At 35.4% G+C, this 15,864-nt stretch overlaps 2 protein-coding genes across 4 annotated transcripts; one reads left to right on the top strand and one right to left on the bottom strand.

Moving 5' to 3' along the window:
- The first annotated feature begins 2,930 nt into the window (after nt 1-2,930).
- Vdup1 (arrestin family protein Vdup1) lies at nt 2,931-7,164 on the top strand. 3 transcript variants are annotated; one of them, XR_010734191.1, is made up of 7 exons: nt 2,931-3,145; nt 5,516-5,632; nt 5,692-5,909; nt 6,190-6,319; nt 6,378-6,631; nt 6,691-6,925; nt 6,981-7,164. XR_010734191.1 is itself a non-coding variant. In XM_066302711.1 (6 exons), the coding sequence occupies exons 1-6, from the start codon at nt 3,025-3,027 to the stop codon at nt 6,862-6,864; spliced, it is 1,014 nt and encodes a 337-aa protein (XP_066158808.1). In that variant the 5' UTR covers nt 2,931-3,024; the 3' UTR covers nt 6,865-7,164. The 3 variants fall into 3 exon arrangements, 2 of the variants coding, with proteins under 2 accessions (XP_066158808.1, XP_066158810.1); XM_066302711.1 differs by having other exon boundaries at nt 6,691-7,164; XM_066302713.1 differs by having other exon boundaries at nt 6,205-6,319; nt 6,691-7,164.
- Nucleotides 7,165-7,489: 325 nt separating this feature from the next.
- On the bottom strand, nt 7,490-15,797 carry mon2 (Mon2 homolog, regulator of endosome-to-Golgi trafficking). The gene is made up of 17 exons (XM_066302699.1): nt 15,004-15,797; nt 14,806-14,941; nt 14,622-14,750; nt 14,389-14,571; nt 13,942-14,313; nt 13,694-13,891; nt 13,392-13,641; nt 13,196-13,340; nt 12,728-13,143; nt 12,159-12,431; nt 11,839-12,102; nt 11,441-11,789; nt 11,221-11,383; nt 9,480-10,873; nt 8,926-9,348; nt 8,786-8,868; nt 7,490-8,733 (listed from the first exon to the last, which is right to left on the bottom strand). Exons 2-17 carry the CDS (start codon nt 14,923-14,925, stop codon nt 8,558-8,560), a joined length of 4,938 nt encoding a protein of 1,645 aa, XP_066158796.1. The 5' UTR covers nt 14,926-14,941; nt 15,004-15,797; the 3' UTR covers nt 7,490-8,557.
- Nucleotides 15,798-15,864: the final 67 nt, after the last annotated feature.

The following is a 15,864-nucleotide window of genomic DNA, read 5'->3' on the forward strand; positions in this document are numbered from 1 at the left end:
CTTTAGCTAAATTGTTTAGTATACTAACTAGAAAGTTTGTCGATGTGAACTCAATTCCGACGTTGTGGAATCATCATGAAAGGAAAACGTGGACTTTATTTAATCATGCCATAAATCTAAAGATTCTTTCCACGCTTATAGAACGTATTTTTTCCCATGTCCCGAGAAAAATGATTTGTCTCCAGTGACCAAACGTCGTCAGCTCTGTTCGATGAAGTGTAGCAGAACAGAAAACAAACCATTTCTCATAAAACGAATGGCTCGACTTTATGGCAAGAACACTAATTTTTCGTTTTCTCTTTATAACTTAGAAATCTTACCATTTACCAATATCACTTTTTTAAATAAAAATATTTTTTTTAAAAAGAATAATATATATTACCCAGAAAATTTCTTCGGTTGCCTTAAGATAGTTCCAGTTTTCAATAAATGCCTCAATTGACCATTAGCAGATTTGAGTTATCTATCATAAAGTAGTTTAATTCGAAAACATTTATTCATGGCAAACGTAATGATAAGTTGTTTTCAATAGTCCTAATCATCCCGTTGAACATTTTAATATCCGTAAGACAAGACTGCAATACGAAAACATTTAATAAGTGATTTCGTTAAGTCCTCAGAACAATTAAAGTAACTTCGTCATGGATGTTTTCAAATATTCGTATCATGATGAACGCATTGGTACGTCCAAATGGTACATAGCAATGTAAAAATAAGACGCATATTATGTGTGGCACATAAGCTAATACAAAAGAAAAGTTTTCCTGAAATTTTAGGATTTCACGTACGGTATACGATTTCCTTGCATATGTAGCAAAATAAACAAACATGTTGTATTTACTGTTGAATTTAGAGATATGAGGATATAATGGAATTCGTGACTTATTTCAACGCATAAAATGCAGGTCTATTTTTGCACCCTTTGTGATTCTCATATAATTCTCAATCTCCAAGGCATCTTACCATTGGAACATGTTATTATCATATAAAGAGATTAAAAAAACGTTTCGAAGAAACAAAAGAGAGGGAAAGGAGCCTTTCCAATACGATCGGCGACTTTCAATTAATGTCAATTGTCCATGAACGGACAACAAAAGTAATTCCATGTGTAGCTAAAGGTCGATTTTAAGTAAATCGAAACAATTGCCAAAAGGGGATAATCTTTGATGGTTATATAATTCCAGAAAGCCTCCGGTTTTTAGTGTCGACATGTCGAACGAAACACCGGTTAATGTCCCTTTTAAACCATAGTCGTACGCAAAATTTCAATCCTCCTCCAGCGAAACTTTCTCCACTAAGGATTGACTAAAACTGACAACAATGAAGTTGACGTACGTCAGTGCAATTATAAACATGTATGTCAATGTCACTTGTCAAAGAGATATTATCCTAGCTTTTGGGTAGCTAACAGGTGTCAGTAATTTAACCAGATGACAATACTATGAGCTGAAATGATGGGTATTTGGTTACGCCATTGGTTGTAAGTAATTGTGGCCGCCGTGCCGCTTATTTCATTTAACCTGTTAAGTTTCTGTTTCTGTTATTGATGCCCTTGTATTGATTCTCCCTTGTCAGACTTGGAAGATATTTCAAATTCTTCATTTGTTGGTTTGCTTTAACGTTGCCGTTAGTTCGTTTTGTGAGCTGACAAAACAGGGACAGAAATTAAATTAGCTCCGAACTTTAATAACGGAATGTTTTGATTATTTGCTTTCTAGTGCTAAAAGGGCCTTGCGCTCGAGTTTTCTTAATGATCGACACAAAAGGAAGGAAATTCAATCGGCAAAAAACTTTTAATTATTATTACAATATTTCTTTAAAGAAATAAATCTAGAATTGGTTGTTGCCAAGAGAAATGCCCTATTCAAAATAGAGTCCTTAGATTAAGAATCTCATATATGGAAAAAGCGTTATCAAAATAAATTAAAATGTAATATTTTGTATTTCTACTCGTGTTTAAGCTTTTTTCCCAATTCGAAGAGATTACTCTTGCGTGGTCTGAACTACAAACGACGGAATCTGTTAATTTTTTAACTTTATTCAATTTTAAAATTCATTATGGTGTTAAGGAAGTGGCCATATTGAATTCTTCTCAGAGAGATTTAAGTAACTATTCTGCGCAATTAGAGCGTTTTCCAAGATCGCAAAAAATAAGAAACATCAAAGGAAAAAATTGATACGACTTTCAATAGAACAGAAATTATTATTGCAATTGTCAATGTTCACTTTTAACTGACTTTCATTCCTATGTACTTTTAACTTTTTGATATAACTCTATACAGACAAGGAGAAAAACGATTTTATGTTGTTTGGGCACCGTGTGTAATGCCTTTTGATACAGTAAGCGAAATCTCTATTTTCAATTATAAATAAGAATTGGGGACAAGCTCAGCATATGAATTCATACAGGCTTCTACATTCTTGTTTCAAATAATATATTAAACTAGCTTTTATGTCTATTTATATGGTCCTACACAAAAGAGGTAATATTATTTTTATAGTCCAAATATACCTAGTCGACTCAAATGCAACAATATAGTTAAGTAATGTCCGCAGTTGAAATTGGAAAAATTGTACCTGGACTAAAAGAAAACAATCAAATAAATAAAATAATTTAAATCGAATTTATGCGCATTTGACTTCACGCAGGCAGAGAATATTACCAAATGATGTGAGCTGCGTACTAAGTGTGTCTCGTCTAACCAATTAGATTTACATGTATAGGTATAAATGCGCAAAAATTTTCAAAATTGAATTATCGAAGAAAGTCTATCTACATCAAAAATATTCTCTCATAAAATTCAGCACTGGCCACAATATTAAACAACGTTAAATGCATGAAGAAGAAGTAAAATCCAAAGCGAATACACACCTGTACAACCTTGGAATTCCCTCACCTTCGCATGAAATTAAGTAAGCATTGGGCGTACTGTTGTGTGCAGCGGCACCAGTTTGGTTATGGCGTACCCATAGTACTTATTCGCGCACCATTTACTACTTCAGTCAAAATCAAATAAATGAAAAATGCCGAGGAAACTGTTGAAATTTTTGATTTTGTTCGATAACACATCTCTCCTATACTTTCCAGGGCAGTTCCTATCAGGGAGGGTACTCATTGAACTGCAAGATGACACACCTGCACTAGGTAGGTAGTAATTTTATAATGGGTTTTGGTTAGATTTGGTAATGTTGATAAATAAATGTAATTTATTGGTGTTCGGCAATAATTATTAGTTGTTCAAGTATGTTTTCAGGTCTCTTTTCGTCGGTTTAAAGTTTTTCAATGCTTAAACCGATGCATGTTGCAATCCGAGTGACTTTTCGAACCGCCTGTTGGTATCACTCCACATTATGCAGCTGTTTAACATAGAAATTAAATTTCCTATTAATGACTAATTGTCTATATTTAATTAACAAAGTGAATGTTTGCAAAATATAATTTCTCCTTATGAGGCACTGCAAAAAGATTTTAAACTCAGGATGTCATTGATATTCCTACGCTGCTATTTAAACATCGTATTTGAACAGCAAACTTTTAACATATTAGAATTTATTTATAAGTAAAGCGCGTTAATGTAATATGCGAATTTTGCATTATGGCCATAAAACGAAATAAAGAAAGTTATTTGGAAGAAAACAAAACCAATTTAAGCCTAATGAGATAAAGCCGGGTGAAGAAGGTTAAGAAGTCAATGCGAATCTCCTTACACGGACCTACTTACAGATCACTGCGTGATGTGACTGCATTCGATAAATCTTTAGATGAAAACGATGAAGCCTCAGATATGGCAATTGGTTATGGTTAACGTTAATTGTCTGTGAGAAGTTAATGTTCCCTAAAAAACTGCCGGACTGTTCTCATATTATGCAAATTATATGGCTTTTTCGAGGCATAAATTATTGTTGCCCATTAATGTAAAAATAAATTAAAATAAAATCTGATGGCTACACACACCATGGTTTGCATTTACCTACATACTTTCAAACACGCATCTAACTTTTCAGTTTTAAGCAAACAGCCTTGAATATTTTTGCAGTTTTGAAGCTGCAGAAAATGGTCCATAAATCCCCTATAAAGAGTCCTAGCTGCATATATGAGACCACCTGATAAAGTTTTAAGAAGCCCTTTTGGATGATTTTTAAAGAAGTTTCGGTTGCTCTGTTATTATTTCGACACCGCTTTTGGTACTAATTTATTCGCTATAACCATCTAGTTGATATCATGCTACAGATCAGTCAACACTTAATGTAGCAATAGTAAGAAGACTTGCGTGTCTTACCTCGTTAACGCCGCTTCCACACTTTATTACCTAATGTGTATATTAAATATTATTTGATGTTTACTTAAGCAAAATAAAGGTACTTAGAAAAAAATAGAAAGTACGTCCAAAAGCAACTAACAAGGCTTTAAACATAGAACAGACACTCCTATATAGACTTTGCACTCTCTATCTAGGCATAAACTTTCTTCAACACCATCATATAAATCCATTTTGTTCAGAGGCGATAGGCACAAAGCAATGACCCACTTTTAAGGCTAGTTGAATGTCGCACCACATACAGATACACATCCAAAGGAAAAGCATCAAAAGATCTTTGTGTTATTAACTATTTCGCAAATCCCATAAGAAATATTAATCAAGAATTTATTGTAGGAATTAATTTGCAACCCAAATTTATGCGTCTTCGCCACCTTCATTGAATACGTCTAATGTAACCTTTAAAGAATATTAAGAGTGATGTAATAATGCGGGGTTTAAGATTAAGGAGCAAAAGTTTCTACTTTAAATTAGTTTAAAGGCAACACTGACATCTAAAATATCTTATATATTGTGAGCAAAATATGTTTAAGAAGCGCAGGCTTTTATACACACGTATAAATAGCGATTGGTAACTGCAAGAAAAATCAATAAAACAAATTCTTGAGAGATTCGCAACACAAAAGAAAAAAAAATTAATGGCTGTTTTGAAAAATCTGCGCAACCGGAGAACACAGAAAAGAGAAATCAAAAGCGTTCTGCGCAGCCAGACATCTCAGATTTTCTCAACTGCACCTCTGGAGCTATTAAGTTAAAATTACTCCCCAAGATGAAAGCACAAACTTGTTTCCGAGCATGACAAAAACAAAATTACCCGCTGTAAATATACAGGGTGTCCAAACTTCTTGTAGCAAAAGTGATTGTTATATAAATATCTATGATTACACGAAAAAACTAAAATTGTAAAAAACACCCTGTATCTTTGTTAATGTGCGTTTTACGAATACCATGATGTAAATATAATAATAACGACTAATAATATATTTCCAAGTTGCTTTAGTTTACCATATTCTGTTGACCTCCTTTATCGACCTACTTATAGCGTATCCAAAGTTTGGATTCGTGTGTTGCAATCTCGGGAGTTGTAACAGATGGACTCAAGTAAAATTGTAGCAAAAGTGTTTATTTTACTCTTAAATGAATTTCACTACGAATCTTGGTAATTTTTGTATAACTAAACTGCAACATATTTCCAGGTCTTCATTTCCACGTAGTGGGAGAAGGTGTAGTAAGAGTGCGAACTCCTCGGCAAGAAAGAGTCTATGACAAAGAAAATTATATAGATTTTAGGATGCGACTGCTCGGAGAACCTGGTATCCAAAATTATCCTTTGTACCCACAATAATTGATATTTACTACAATTCTGCTTCAGGTCAAGGTCCTTCTGTCCTATCACCTGGGATCCACAGCTTTCCTTTCAAACTAGGACTCCCTTTAGGACTACCATCCACATTTTTAGGAAAGCACGGGTGGGTGCAATACTACTGTAAAACTGCCCTTAGGGAACCCAATGGACTTACTCATAAGAACCAACAGGTGTTCATAGTCATGAATCCCATAGATTTAAATCTGGAACCTGCAGTTTTAGGGGTAAGTGTGCTGAATTCTTTGTGTTGTAACGCATCTGTGTGCATGGTAAAGGTTTTACACGGACTACCTAAGTATGTATTGGCAAAATGTTGGGGTATTTCATGTCCATCCTAGTCTCCTGCTAGTCTATGTATCTTGGTTTCTGGAGTATTTATTATATGTTGTAAATTGTGTAATTAACTGTACACGCACTTTCTGGCTTTATATGTTTCTCTCCACAGATCTCCTTCCTTTGCATGTTTCTAATTTATATGTCCATATCTCTTCTTATCTAAAATAGAAAATTTCGGGACAGGAAACCTTCAGGTGCGAAGTGGAGCATAAGTTCGGAGTGAGTTGCGTTGGCTCTGGGTCTGTCGTAGTCAAAGTTGCACTGGATAGAGGAGGATATGTGCCTGGAGAGAGTATAGGTGAGTTTAAATAAGTCACAATCGATTAATAGTTTCTTAATTTATTTCATAAATCAAGGTGTGTCAGCTAGTGTTATGAACAGGAGTAGAGTAACTATAAAAAGTACGAAAGCTGCTTTAACTGAAACTATAACTTACATGGCCAGAGGTAAAGTGGTGCAAACAGAAAAGAGAGAATTGGCGGTTCTAACAAGGGGCAAAATTCGCCCGGGGGAGAGGGATGAATGGGACAACGAGCAGCTTTACATCCTTCCCTTGCCTCCCACTAATCTCAGAGGGTGCCATTTAATTAGAATTAATTATGATGTCTTTGTAAGTTCCAAAACCACCTAGAATTGGATGCGGGGCAACTCTGAATCACACCTTATTAGTTTATAGTAGAACCAAGTGGACTACAGAAAGAAGTGAAACTGCAGCTACCAATTGTGATGGCGACTTACCCTTTAAGGTCTTCGGATGATGAAAATGGAAATAAAACTGGGACTCACTACCCTTCAACTTTACCCATCTTCAGGCCATGGTTGGAAGATAAATCGCAGGACTAATCGTGATATTTTAATAAGAAAAAGGAGTAGAAATCTAAAGTAACGTTATGTGGCATTACTGGTAGGTGCCATTTATAGGGCTAAATATGGCTGTACGTATTCTAATTTATTATTAGTTGGTAGTAACAAGGATGGGAAAAAGTGTAAAAAGTAACCTAGTAAAACTACTACTTTAAAATTGGTTTTTGCATAGAACAAACATTTTAGACTGAAATGAATTTTTAAGTGCGCTAAAAATATTTACCTTTATAATGTTTTTACCTAATATGTGATGAATAAATAAAATTGATTAGTAAGACATGTAATGCGTTGATCTAATGTCGGAAATATTCTAAAACACGGCTATATTAACTGCTGGACAAAACAAGCGGATCAAACATATTGTGGATAATCACCCTTCATCCTCTTTTTCTTCTGTTGATCTTCCAGATATCGTTACTATGCAATCCAGATGCGTCGATTAGATTCATCCCACCGACCGGGTTGGGATATCGCACATTCTTTCTATGTAAAAGAAAAATGTTTATAATACTTTGGCTCTGTCTGAATCAGCGTAAAATCGTCACATGTATTTTCCCAAATTGATATAACATTAAGACAATTTTATTTAAATGAAACAAAAAACCCTTTGACATTATTACTTTATTAATCCATTACAATAATCTTACTTACCCTAAGCAACAATTTATACAAAAAACAATCGTACATACATACTACTAAACTAATGATCACATTTTTTACAAATTCAAATTGCACTGCCAGACTTAACGAATATAAAATAATTACAATTTAATAATACTTGCGTTGAAATCATTATAGTATACCTGCCACTGTTGTTATCCGAAGCGTTCTTACCTACACTACACTTCCGATTGTTTTAGAATGTTTTATATAGGTACTAACTACATCATATAAATTATCTTGTACTTCTCCTGTTATCAGAGCGCTCTGCTTGAATATGTTTTAGGATTAGCCTTTTCATTAGTGCATATAGAACAAAAACAGTGAAATACAGTGATCAGAGTGCGTGTTTATATAGGGTAGTACAAGCGATGTGACATCTTCAAGGACCAATTTTCAAGTTTATGGCAAACTCTGAACAAAAATCTTCTAGAAAAAATAAAGTCTAGTCTCTTCTAAATAAAGTTTGGTCGCCTTGGCAGGTTTGCAAAATATCACAGAAAATTATCAGCACCAGAACGAGTGAATTTAATCAGAATGTGATCACTATACTTCATGAAAAAGTACGTATATAGATAGAATCGATTACAAACATACACACTTAATAGACCTTTGGTAGGTATAAAATACATGTATATTCATTTATATATAATTTCTTAAAACAGTCGGAAGTCACTTCCATGTAAAATATCGCTTTAAACGATTCATTCATCTGATAGGTGTCGAAAAATTTGACTCAAAGACTGGATAATAATGAGTAATACAAATAACACCTAACTTGGTTTCTAAAACAATTAGTTCTAAGCGCTAAATAGTCGACTAATAAGCAATAAGCAAACCTCAATTGGCTTCTAAAATGTCCATTAGGGTGCTTGAGAAACAGGTTTACACGACAAAAAATACCTTAAGCCTCAATCAAAATACTTAAACAAACTTCAGTCCTAATATTGATGTAAAATGCTTGATGAAATTCTCCAACTGCTTCTGTGAAAGGTCAACTAGAAAATTACTTTTATAAAATGGAGCTTTTAATTAGATTGTTGTTTTTATTATGAGGAGGTTGTAGCAAATCGCAAAACTGCAAAAGGGCTTCTCTTAAGGGCCTGGAAACTTGGCTTGAAGTGGTGGTTGTACAATGAACCAGATAAGGATACAGAGATATCAGTTGTTCCCAAGCTTTATTATCATCTAAAATGTTCATTCAAGAATTTTTAAATTAACACCCAAAAGTTTTCCTTACCTTTCACTACAGACGATTTCTTCATTGACACTATTAAAGTAGTCAAAGCCTTCAAGACGAATGATATTTCAGACAAACGATATCTGATGCAAAACAAAAAAATTTATAGAAACATATTTCAAAGGAGATGTGTGCAATACCTGGGTAACGGACATTTCCCACTTAACTTCTCATCTTCAATATACTTTTTCAAAACTTCTTCAAATCGGTGGAGCAATGAAGTCACAGCCAACTGTCCAGCGATGCCGTTGCTTTTCTCGTCTGCATTTACTACTAAACTGTTGTAATCTCCATCGATAAGCGAAAATTGAAGCAAAGTTTCGAAACAAGTTTTGGCAAAATCTTCTCGTAGAGTGAGCTCTATGTCTCCGTCATTTTTGACATTAGTGGCAGAGTGAATAGAGCCTTTGTTGAGGAGAATAACCACTTGCATTATGAATTCTTTAGGAATGCTATGAGAATACGGGAGGACTTCACTACGAAGGAGTTCGATGATCTGACAATCAGTTTGCTCGTCTGATACCATTTCATCAAGACCCTTTTCACCAAGGCTTGGAACACAACTAGAGAATAATCCGAATTAATATAAATAAGAAGATGAAAAGGTGAATGAAAGTATCGAATAATGGATTAATAATTAAGCAAAATTGTTAGCAACATAACAGCTATTCTGTGTAAAACAAATAATACTCACTTGCTTGGAAAAAGGAAGTCATTGAGCGTCTCAGCCAGTTCGCTCCACATTTTTGAAAAAGGATTCCCATGAGATCTCGCCACTTTCAACCCCACTTTAAGAACTGCAATCAGACTATTAGCTGCCAATTTCCATACACTACTACTAACACAGTTATATTTTAAAGCTAAAGGAATGTGCAAAGTGGCGATGATTTCTTTCAAAATGTTTCCGTTAATCACTTCACCCGTGTCTGCGGTTTTCTCATATAAGCTCACAACCATGGTAGTTGCTTTCTCTCCAAATGGAATATAATTCATTGTGACCCAGTCCGACACTTTGGAGTGTCTATTTTCGACTTTAGTGTAGCTAGGAACTGAAGAAGTAAATTTCGAAAATACCAACAATAGTTTGAATATTTCTGTGATCATTTTCGTATTGTTCCTTTGCAAGGCTTCGTTTTGTAACAATTCCATGGCATGCAGAACTCCGTCGTGCAGAGGGGTTAAACTTAAGTCCGAAGACATTGATATGATGTAAGGGGACGTTTCTCCGAAGACTGGGACGCATACCGAATTAGTCAAAACTACTCCCAATTGACTTAAGTCTTCTAAAGTGAATGTGCTTTTTATATGCTGAAAAACGTTTGGAAATATTTGCACTAAAGCAGTTAAGAACGTCTGACTAGGAAGAAAGTAATCGTCACTGTTAGTGATGTCCTTAATTTTAACAGACGATGTAGCTTCAGTTCCAATTTTCAGCCAAACCTTCCAAGCTACGTTCCAAACGTCTTTATCTTCCGAAACAGCACTATTATCACCTCCTTGAGCTTTGCTCAAAAACAGCACCTCTTGGAATGACTTCAGAGCAGCGATACTGACCTCATTATTCTTACTCAAAGCCGCATTCTCTATAAACTCCAGCAATATCGACCATGCTCGGGAAAAATCTCCTAAAGCTTGTAAAAGCTGTCTTTTCGTGTTAAACACCCTGGCCACGCCTGAGAGAGTTAAAACTTGAGTCTCAGCCCATTGCTTCTGAGCAGTATTCCTCGAATGGTGTATCAGAATATTCCCTCCTGCATCAACCTTCTCGCTACTAGCTGAATTTGATAACCGCTTCACTTTGTCCAACAAGGGAAACAAAACTTGCCAAATCATCACCTGCCAAGTGGATTGCTTCAAGAGACCACCATGAGCGGAGATTGTGGAAAATAAAGTTTGACCTGCAGATTTTCGCACTGCAGGACGACTATCCACACATAGCTCTCCTAATCTGGCATATAGGCACATCCAGAGTTTGTCGAAACCAGGCATGTCAAGAGTACCTGGGAAATCTGGCAGTACTGTAGTGTCATCTAACAAAGTTTGACTTAGTTTGCCTTGGTTTTGGTAGAAATAGTCTGATATATTCCACTGAAATGTATCAATAAATCAAGTTATTTTGAACATGATAGTGTATCAAATAGAGGTTATAGAAAAAATGTGGAAAGGTTATGTCCCCGAAAATTTCAAAATGGAAATATATCGAAACTACATGAGAAAGTTTTGAAAAAAAATGCATCTTTCTGATACGCAATGTGCCAAGACAATACGAAAATAGTAAAACTTTAAATTTTAAAATCCGTCCCACATATTTTTTGAACTGCTCTTACAAAGAAACTTGCATTTCTTTTTTAATGTATTTGGATTAATAAATGAATGTTGACGAATTGATAATTAACGTGTTGATTTTCATTATATAGTTAACTCGCTAAACTTACCATTAATCCTACTGAAGTAAGTGATATGTTCAGTTCCTGTGTTTGAGAACCAAATTTTGCTACAGTGTCTACGCACTGAGGTAAGCAGCGCCACGGCATAACAGGTAAAAAGTCTGTTATCACCAACTGTAAGCATTGAAATGCGACTCGTATTAGGTTTTCCCTTTAAATAAAACCTCTAATAAATTATATCACAAAATCAAATTTGAATGTTATGTACCCATGTTGATCACTAACAGCCCCAATAATTCCCAGAATTAAAGGCCAACCATGAGACAAAGTTTCTCCATTACTATGTAAAATTTGCAATACACATTCTAATTGTCTCTGTCTAACATCTCCATGTGGCACTGACGAAAGCTCGTACAAAGGCCCTAGCAACAATGTTTGCAACTTCATGTTTTCCTTTAGCGGAACTGCATGTTTGTATGACAAAGCCGACTTAACTAAGTATGTTATGGCTTCAACACCCCATTCACGCATACGGATATGTGGATGCCTACACACTTCTAGTAGATGATTGGTTAAAGGTCTCCACAGGACCTCTATTCGGCCCATATTGACCAAACCTGTGAAAATCCAGATTTCCTTAGGAGGTCAGCAAGTCAAAGCACTAACCTGTCTCAAGTAATTTAGCTACGGCAAAAAGAGATGGCTCTCTGTTAGAATACGCAAGTTCCATGGCTTCTTGGGACAATTTGCAAAGGGCGTTTATTAAGTGATGTAAGGCAACATCGTCTAAGAATTGACTAGACTCGAATAATTTGCTCAGCATTGTAGATAAAACTGGCAAATCTGCCATGACTGAAGTTGTGATTACCGCATTTGTGTCTGAAGAAGTACGGCCTGCTTTAAGACTGCCTCCCGTGGTCGGTTTCAAGCCTTCAAAAATTATTTTACTTCCCTAATTTTTCACAATTTTTTTGTCTAAATGCTACCTAATATCCACACCAAATGCTGCAAGGTGGTTAAAACTAAGTGCCAAGAAGTGCCTAGAATGCTCCCATGACAATGGGCCAAACTAAGTAAAGCCCTCATTGACTGTAAATTCTTGGAGGTCAACATAACTGGGCCTTGAGGAGTACCTGCAGGAACTGAAGAAGTCGGCAATGGAGTCCCAACAGCTACCACTTGCTGCCTAAAGTCGTTCTCTCCATACTGCATTAACATATTCTGAACTTCCCCACTTTGACCTTGCCTCAAATTCCCACCTGCAGCACAAAAACCTCAAATATGTAAAGGCGGTATCAAATAATTCCTAGTAAAAAGTGTTTTCAACCAAATTTGATTACTCCACATAATAACATTTACACGTCATTGCTACGAAAACAAAGAATTTCAAAGAGATACATTAATAATATGAATATGTGCCGTCGACAAGTATAATTTAGAATTAGTACCTAAATTATTGCTTGGCTAGAAGTTTTGTAGTGACATGTAATAAAGTGGTATTAAAACATCTTTGGTTACACCAGTTAACTGCTTATCACGTGCATAGAAATTTTACCTTCAGCTCCCCTAACGGTATTTAAAACAGTCAAAGCGTAATGCGGAGGAAGAGAAGACTTGCAAATTGCTGTAATAAACGCATCTCTAGGAGTATGCAGATCTAAAGACCCACAAAGGGACGTGTAAGTTTGCATGGCTTTTAGAATGGTCTCCGTTATAGACTCATCAGTACTAGCATCAACTAAAGGACTTAGAGCTGCAAGAAGCCCGCACCAACTCGAATTAATTAACTGACAATTTAATTCTTTGCTGTTTTCTTTAGCTTGGACAGACTCCTCGGTAGAGTCTGGCTGGGGTTGTGGACTTATAGTGATTTGAAGAGAACGGACTATTTCCATCAAACAAGCGTAGGCTACGGAAATACCGTAACCATCTTGAATCACTGGTGGTTCCACTTTATCAAGCATTTCAAGGCTGGAAATTTAATTTTGATTATGCATTTAAACAAACACTAAACTTAACTTACAAAGTAGCTTTTGCCTGCCCTGTAGGAAAAGTTGTAATCAAAGGCAACCAAACTCCACGTAACAAGAATCCTGGTTGTGGGGAAATACCCGGCCCTACAGGTAAACCACCAAGAAATACTGGAGGCTGAGTTTGAGTTACAGGTACTAAAATTCTTTATCTGAGGAAAGAAATATTTTTAACTCCACAAAACTTACACCCTGTGCCCATATGTAACTGTTGACTGACAAACAAGGACTGCACATATGCACCTAGTGAATTCACAATATCTTGGAAAATGCTTGTTGTGTGTTTTCGGAGATCATAACATTCACAAAATGATAGCAATAATTCAGGCTGAATCGTCATTCGATGCAGAACTTCTAAAGCTAATGACCTTTGCCATGTTGGCTTATCAGGATCTAGGAATTTTACTATTAAAGACAGGAATATTTCACATTCTGTCACCTAAAATGCCATTAATTAATGTTGACTGTTGTGAAAGAACTAAAAGACTTGCCAAAAGACTGTGGTATTTTTGTATGAGTATAGAAACTACTCTTAATAGCCTCATGCTAATAGGGAAATATGGCTTTTCAAAAGAAGTTGCCTGTTGCAAATTGCTAGGGACATTACTTCGATACTTAATATTAGGGGAAAACAACTTTATTACCAAAGCGCACACCCGCTCTTTTAGCAAAAAACTAAATTCAGGAAACTGCAAAAAAATATATCAGAATTACTCAGAAATTAGTTTTTACATATTACCTTATAAAATACTTGATAAAATTGTGTAAGGACAGATTCCAGCAAAGCTAACCCAAATGTTCTTGTCATCTCAGTCATTCCTATCAGCCAATAAGGCTGATCAGCATTTACCAATTGCACTAAATCTTGAAATAAAAGATAAGCATCACCTGCACATGGTGGCAACCCTTTAGGAGGGCTTCCACTAGGTGACTTTAATTCCTCAAGATTCACAGAAGCTTTTTCAGGTTTATTTGGTAATTGAGATAATTGCTCATCTTCAGCAACAACTCTTTCAAAAACTACATAGACTAGTTGGCGCACTGTAGCACCAGCAGTGTTAATGGTTGTTGAGTTTTTAGCAAAATGCAGGCGGAAACAGAGGACAAGTGTCTGAAAAGATTATGGTTGTGTTGAAATAAAATGCAATATTTCTATTTTTTTATTGCAATTTTAGTGTGAACTTACCCTGGCCAAAGTTTCACCATGCACAACGGTATTTGTAGTGAGAAGCAAAAGCACTGACTGTAAAATTCGTACTTCCTCAATTCCTGATTCCATCAAAGACCAAAGGGCGTCAGTAACATATACAGCCCCTTTTTGATCAATCAGTTGATGTGTCATTAATTTTTGCATTATTTGCAAGCATATCTAAATCAATTTGTGTAAAACCCTGGCTTTGAAATATTTCTTGAACTTACCTTTATAATTTTAACATCTTTGGTTTCACAACCATGCGATATAGGATAAATAGTCTGGTTAATCAATGCATAAACATTGTTTTGCTGTGCTGCCGAGTTCTTCAATTTTCCAATTGCTTCCTCGCAAGCCTAAAGATATCTCAAATTACCTTTACAATACTGATGTATTTTAACTGAAGTTTACTTCTTTAACTTGGGGATATTTCTTCTTCGACTCAGAAATCAAGTTCTTGAAGTCCAGCTGCAGAGACTCCACTAACGCGGGGGTTAATTCCGCATTGTTTGTACCCCCCTCGAACGCCATGATAGTTGTAACTAATCTATTAGTGTAAATTATTAAATAATAACACGTATTGATAAAAATATTTGGGTGAGCTGGCACCTGTCAAATTGTCACTAATTCAATTCCTGGAAATAAAATATTTCCTAGTGATAACTGTAATTTTGTCCATTGTTCCGTAAATGAGAATATCGTTATGTTGCACAGATATTAATTTAAACCCCTTTTATGGCAAACTGACTATTTTTGTCGTAGGACTAACAAGAATTACCACCGTCACCAACATTAAAATCTAACAATAGTGAAGATAGTCTATATTGCCAAAAATCTAACCTTATTTCTTCTTCTTTGTTGTGGTTTGATGACGTTTGCACCTATGACATCTAGTATGTTCCTTGCAAAATACATATAGATATACTATTTGCATGTTATGTAACAAAACATGTAGATAACTTGAGTAAACTTTACGTGAGTAAGCGTCAATATCGTCTTTACAGACCAAGAAAGATATTACTTATAATAGCTACCTATTACTGGTACACTGTGAAACATATCTAATAATGCTATACCTAGTGTTCAAAAAAAGTTCCAATTTGTTACCTAAGTATTCAAACAAATAATTCCTATTTGCTGTATGTATAGTATGTGACACACTTCCCAGACTTTCCTTACGGGGCCATCAAAAGAAAGAGTTCAGTCTCTTATACATTTAAACAGGCAATAAACAAGAACATCATAATGATTCACACAGGGCACGTTTACCTCATCACCAATTTCACCAGATTGGGCACCTCGGAGAAATCAGCACGTCGATTGTCTTGAAAGCAACATTTTTACGTGGGAATACTTTCAAGTATAAGTTTTTTTCAAAGAATATTTTGAAAAAACCGTCCAAAAATATCCAAAACTAAAAAAAAAATGAGTGTATACTGTGTTAGAAAAAAAGAATTCTGCCCCTAACGA

This window comes from Euwallacea fornicatus, chromosome 3 (assembly GCF_040115645.1).
Source record: "Euwallacea fornicatus isolate EFF26 chromosome 3, ASM4011564v1, whole genome shotgun sequence".
Lineage (NCBI taxonomy): Eukaryota > Metazoa > Arthropoda > Insecta > Coleoptera > Curculionidae > Euwallacea > Euwallacea fornicatus.

Bases quoted from the DNA above. Each gene is read 5' to 3' on its own strand.
- mon2 (XM_066302699.1), bottom strand. From the start codon at position 14,925: ATGGCGTTCGAGGGGGGTACAAACAATGCGGAATTAACCCCCGCGTTA. The intron at 14,572-14,621 runs GTAAGTTCAAGA...AAATTGATTTAG, and splicing joins AAGATGTTAAAATTATAAAG to ATATGCTTGCAAATAATGCA. The intron at 8,734-8,785 runs GTAAGGAAAACT...TGAACATTTTAG, and splicing joins GAAATCGTCTGTAGTGAAAG to ATGATAATAAAGCTTGGGAA.
- Vdup1 (XM_066302711.1), top strand. From the start codon at position 3,025: ATGCCGAGGAAACTGTTGAAATTTTTGATTTTGTTCGATAACACATCT. The intron at 5,633-5,691 runs GTATCCAAAATT...ATTCTGCTTCAG, and splicing joins GCGACTGCTCGGAGAACCTG to GTCAAGGTCCTTCTGTCCTA. The intron at 6,320-6,377 runs GTGAGTTTAAAT...TCATAAATCAAG, and splicing joins TGTGCCTGGAGAGAGTATAG to GTGTGTCAGCTAGTGTTATG.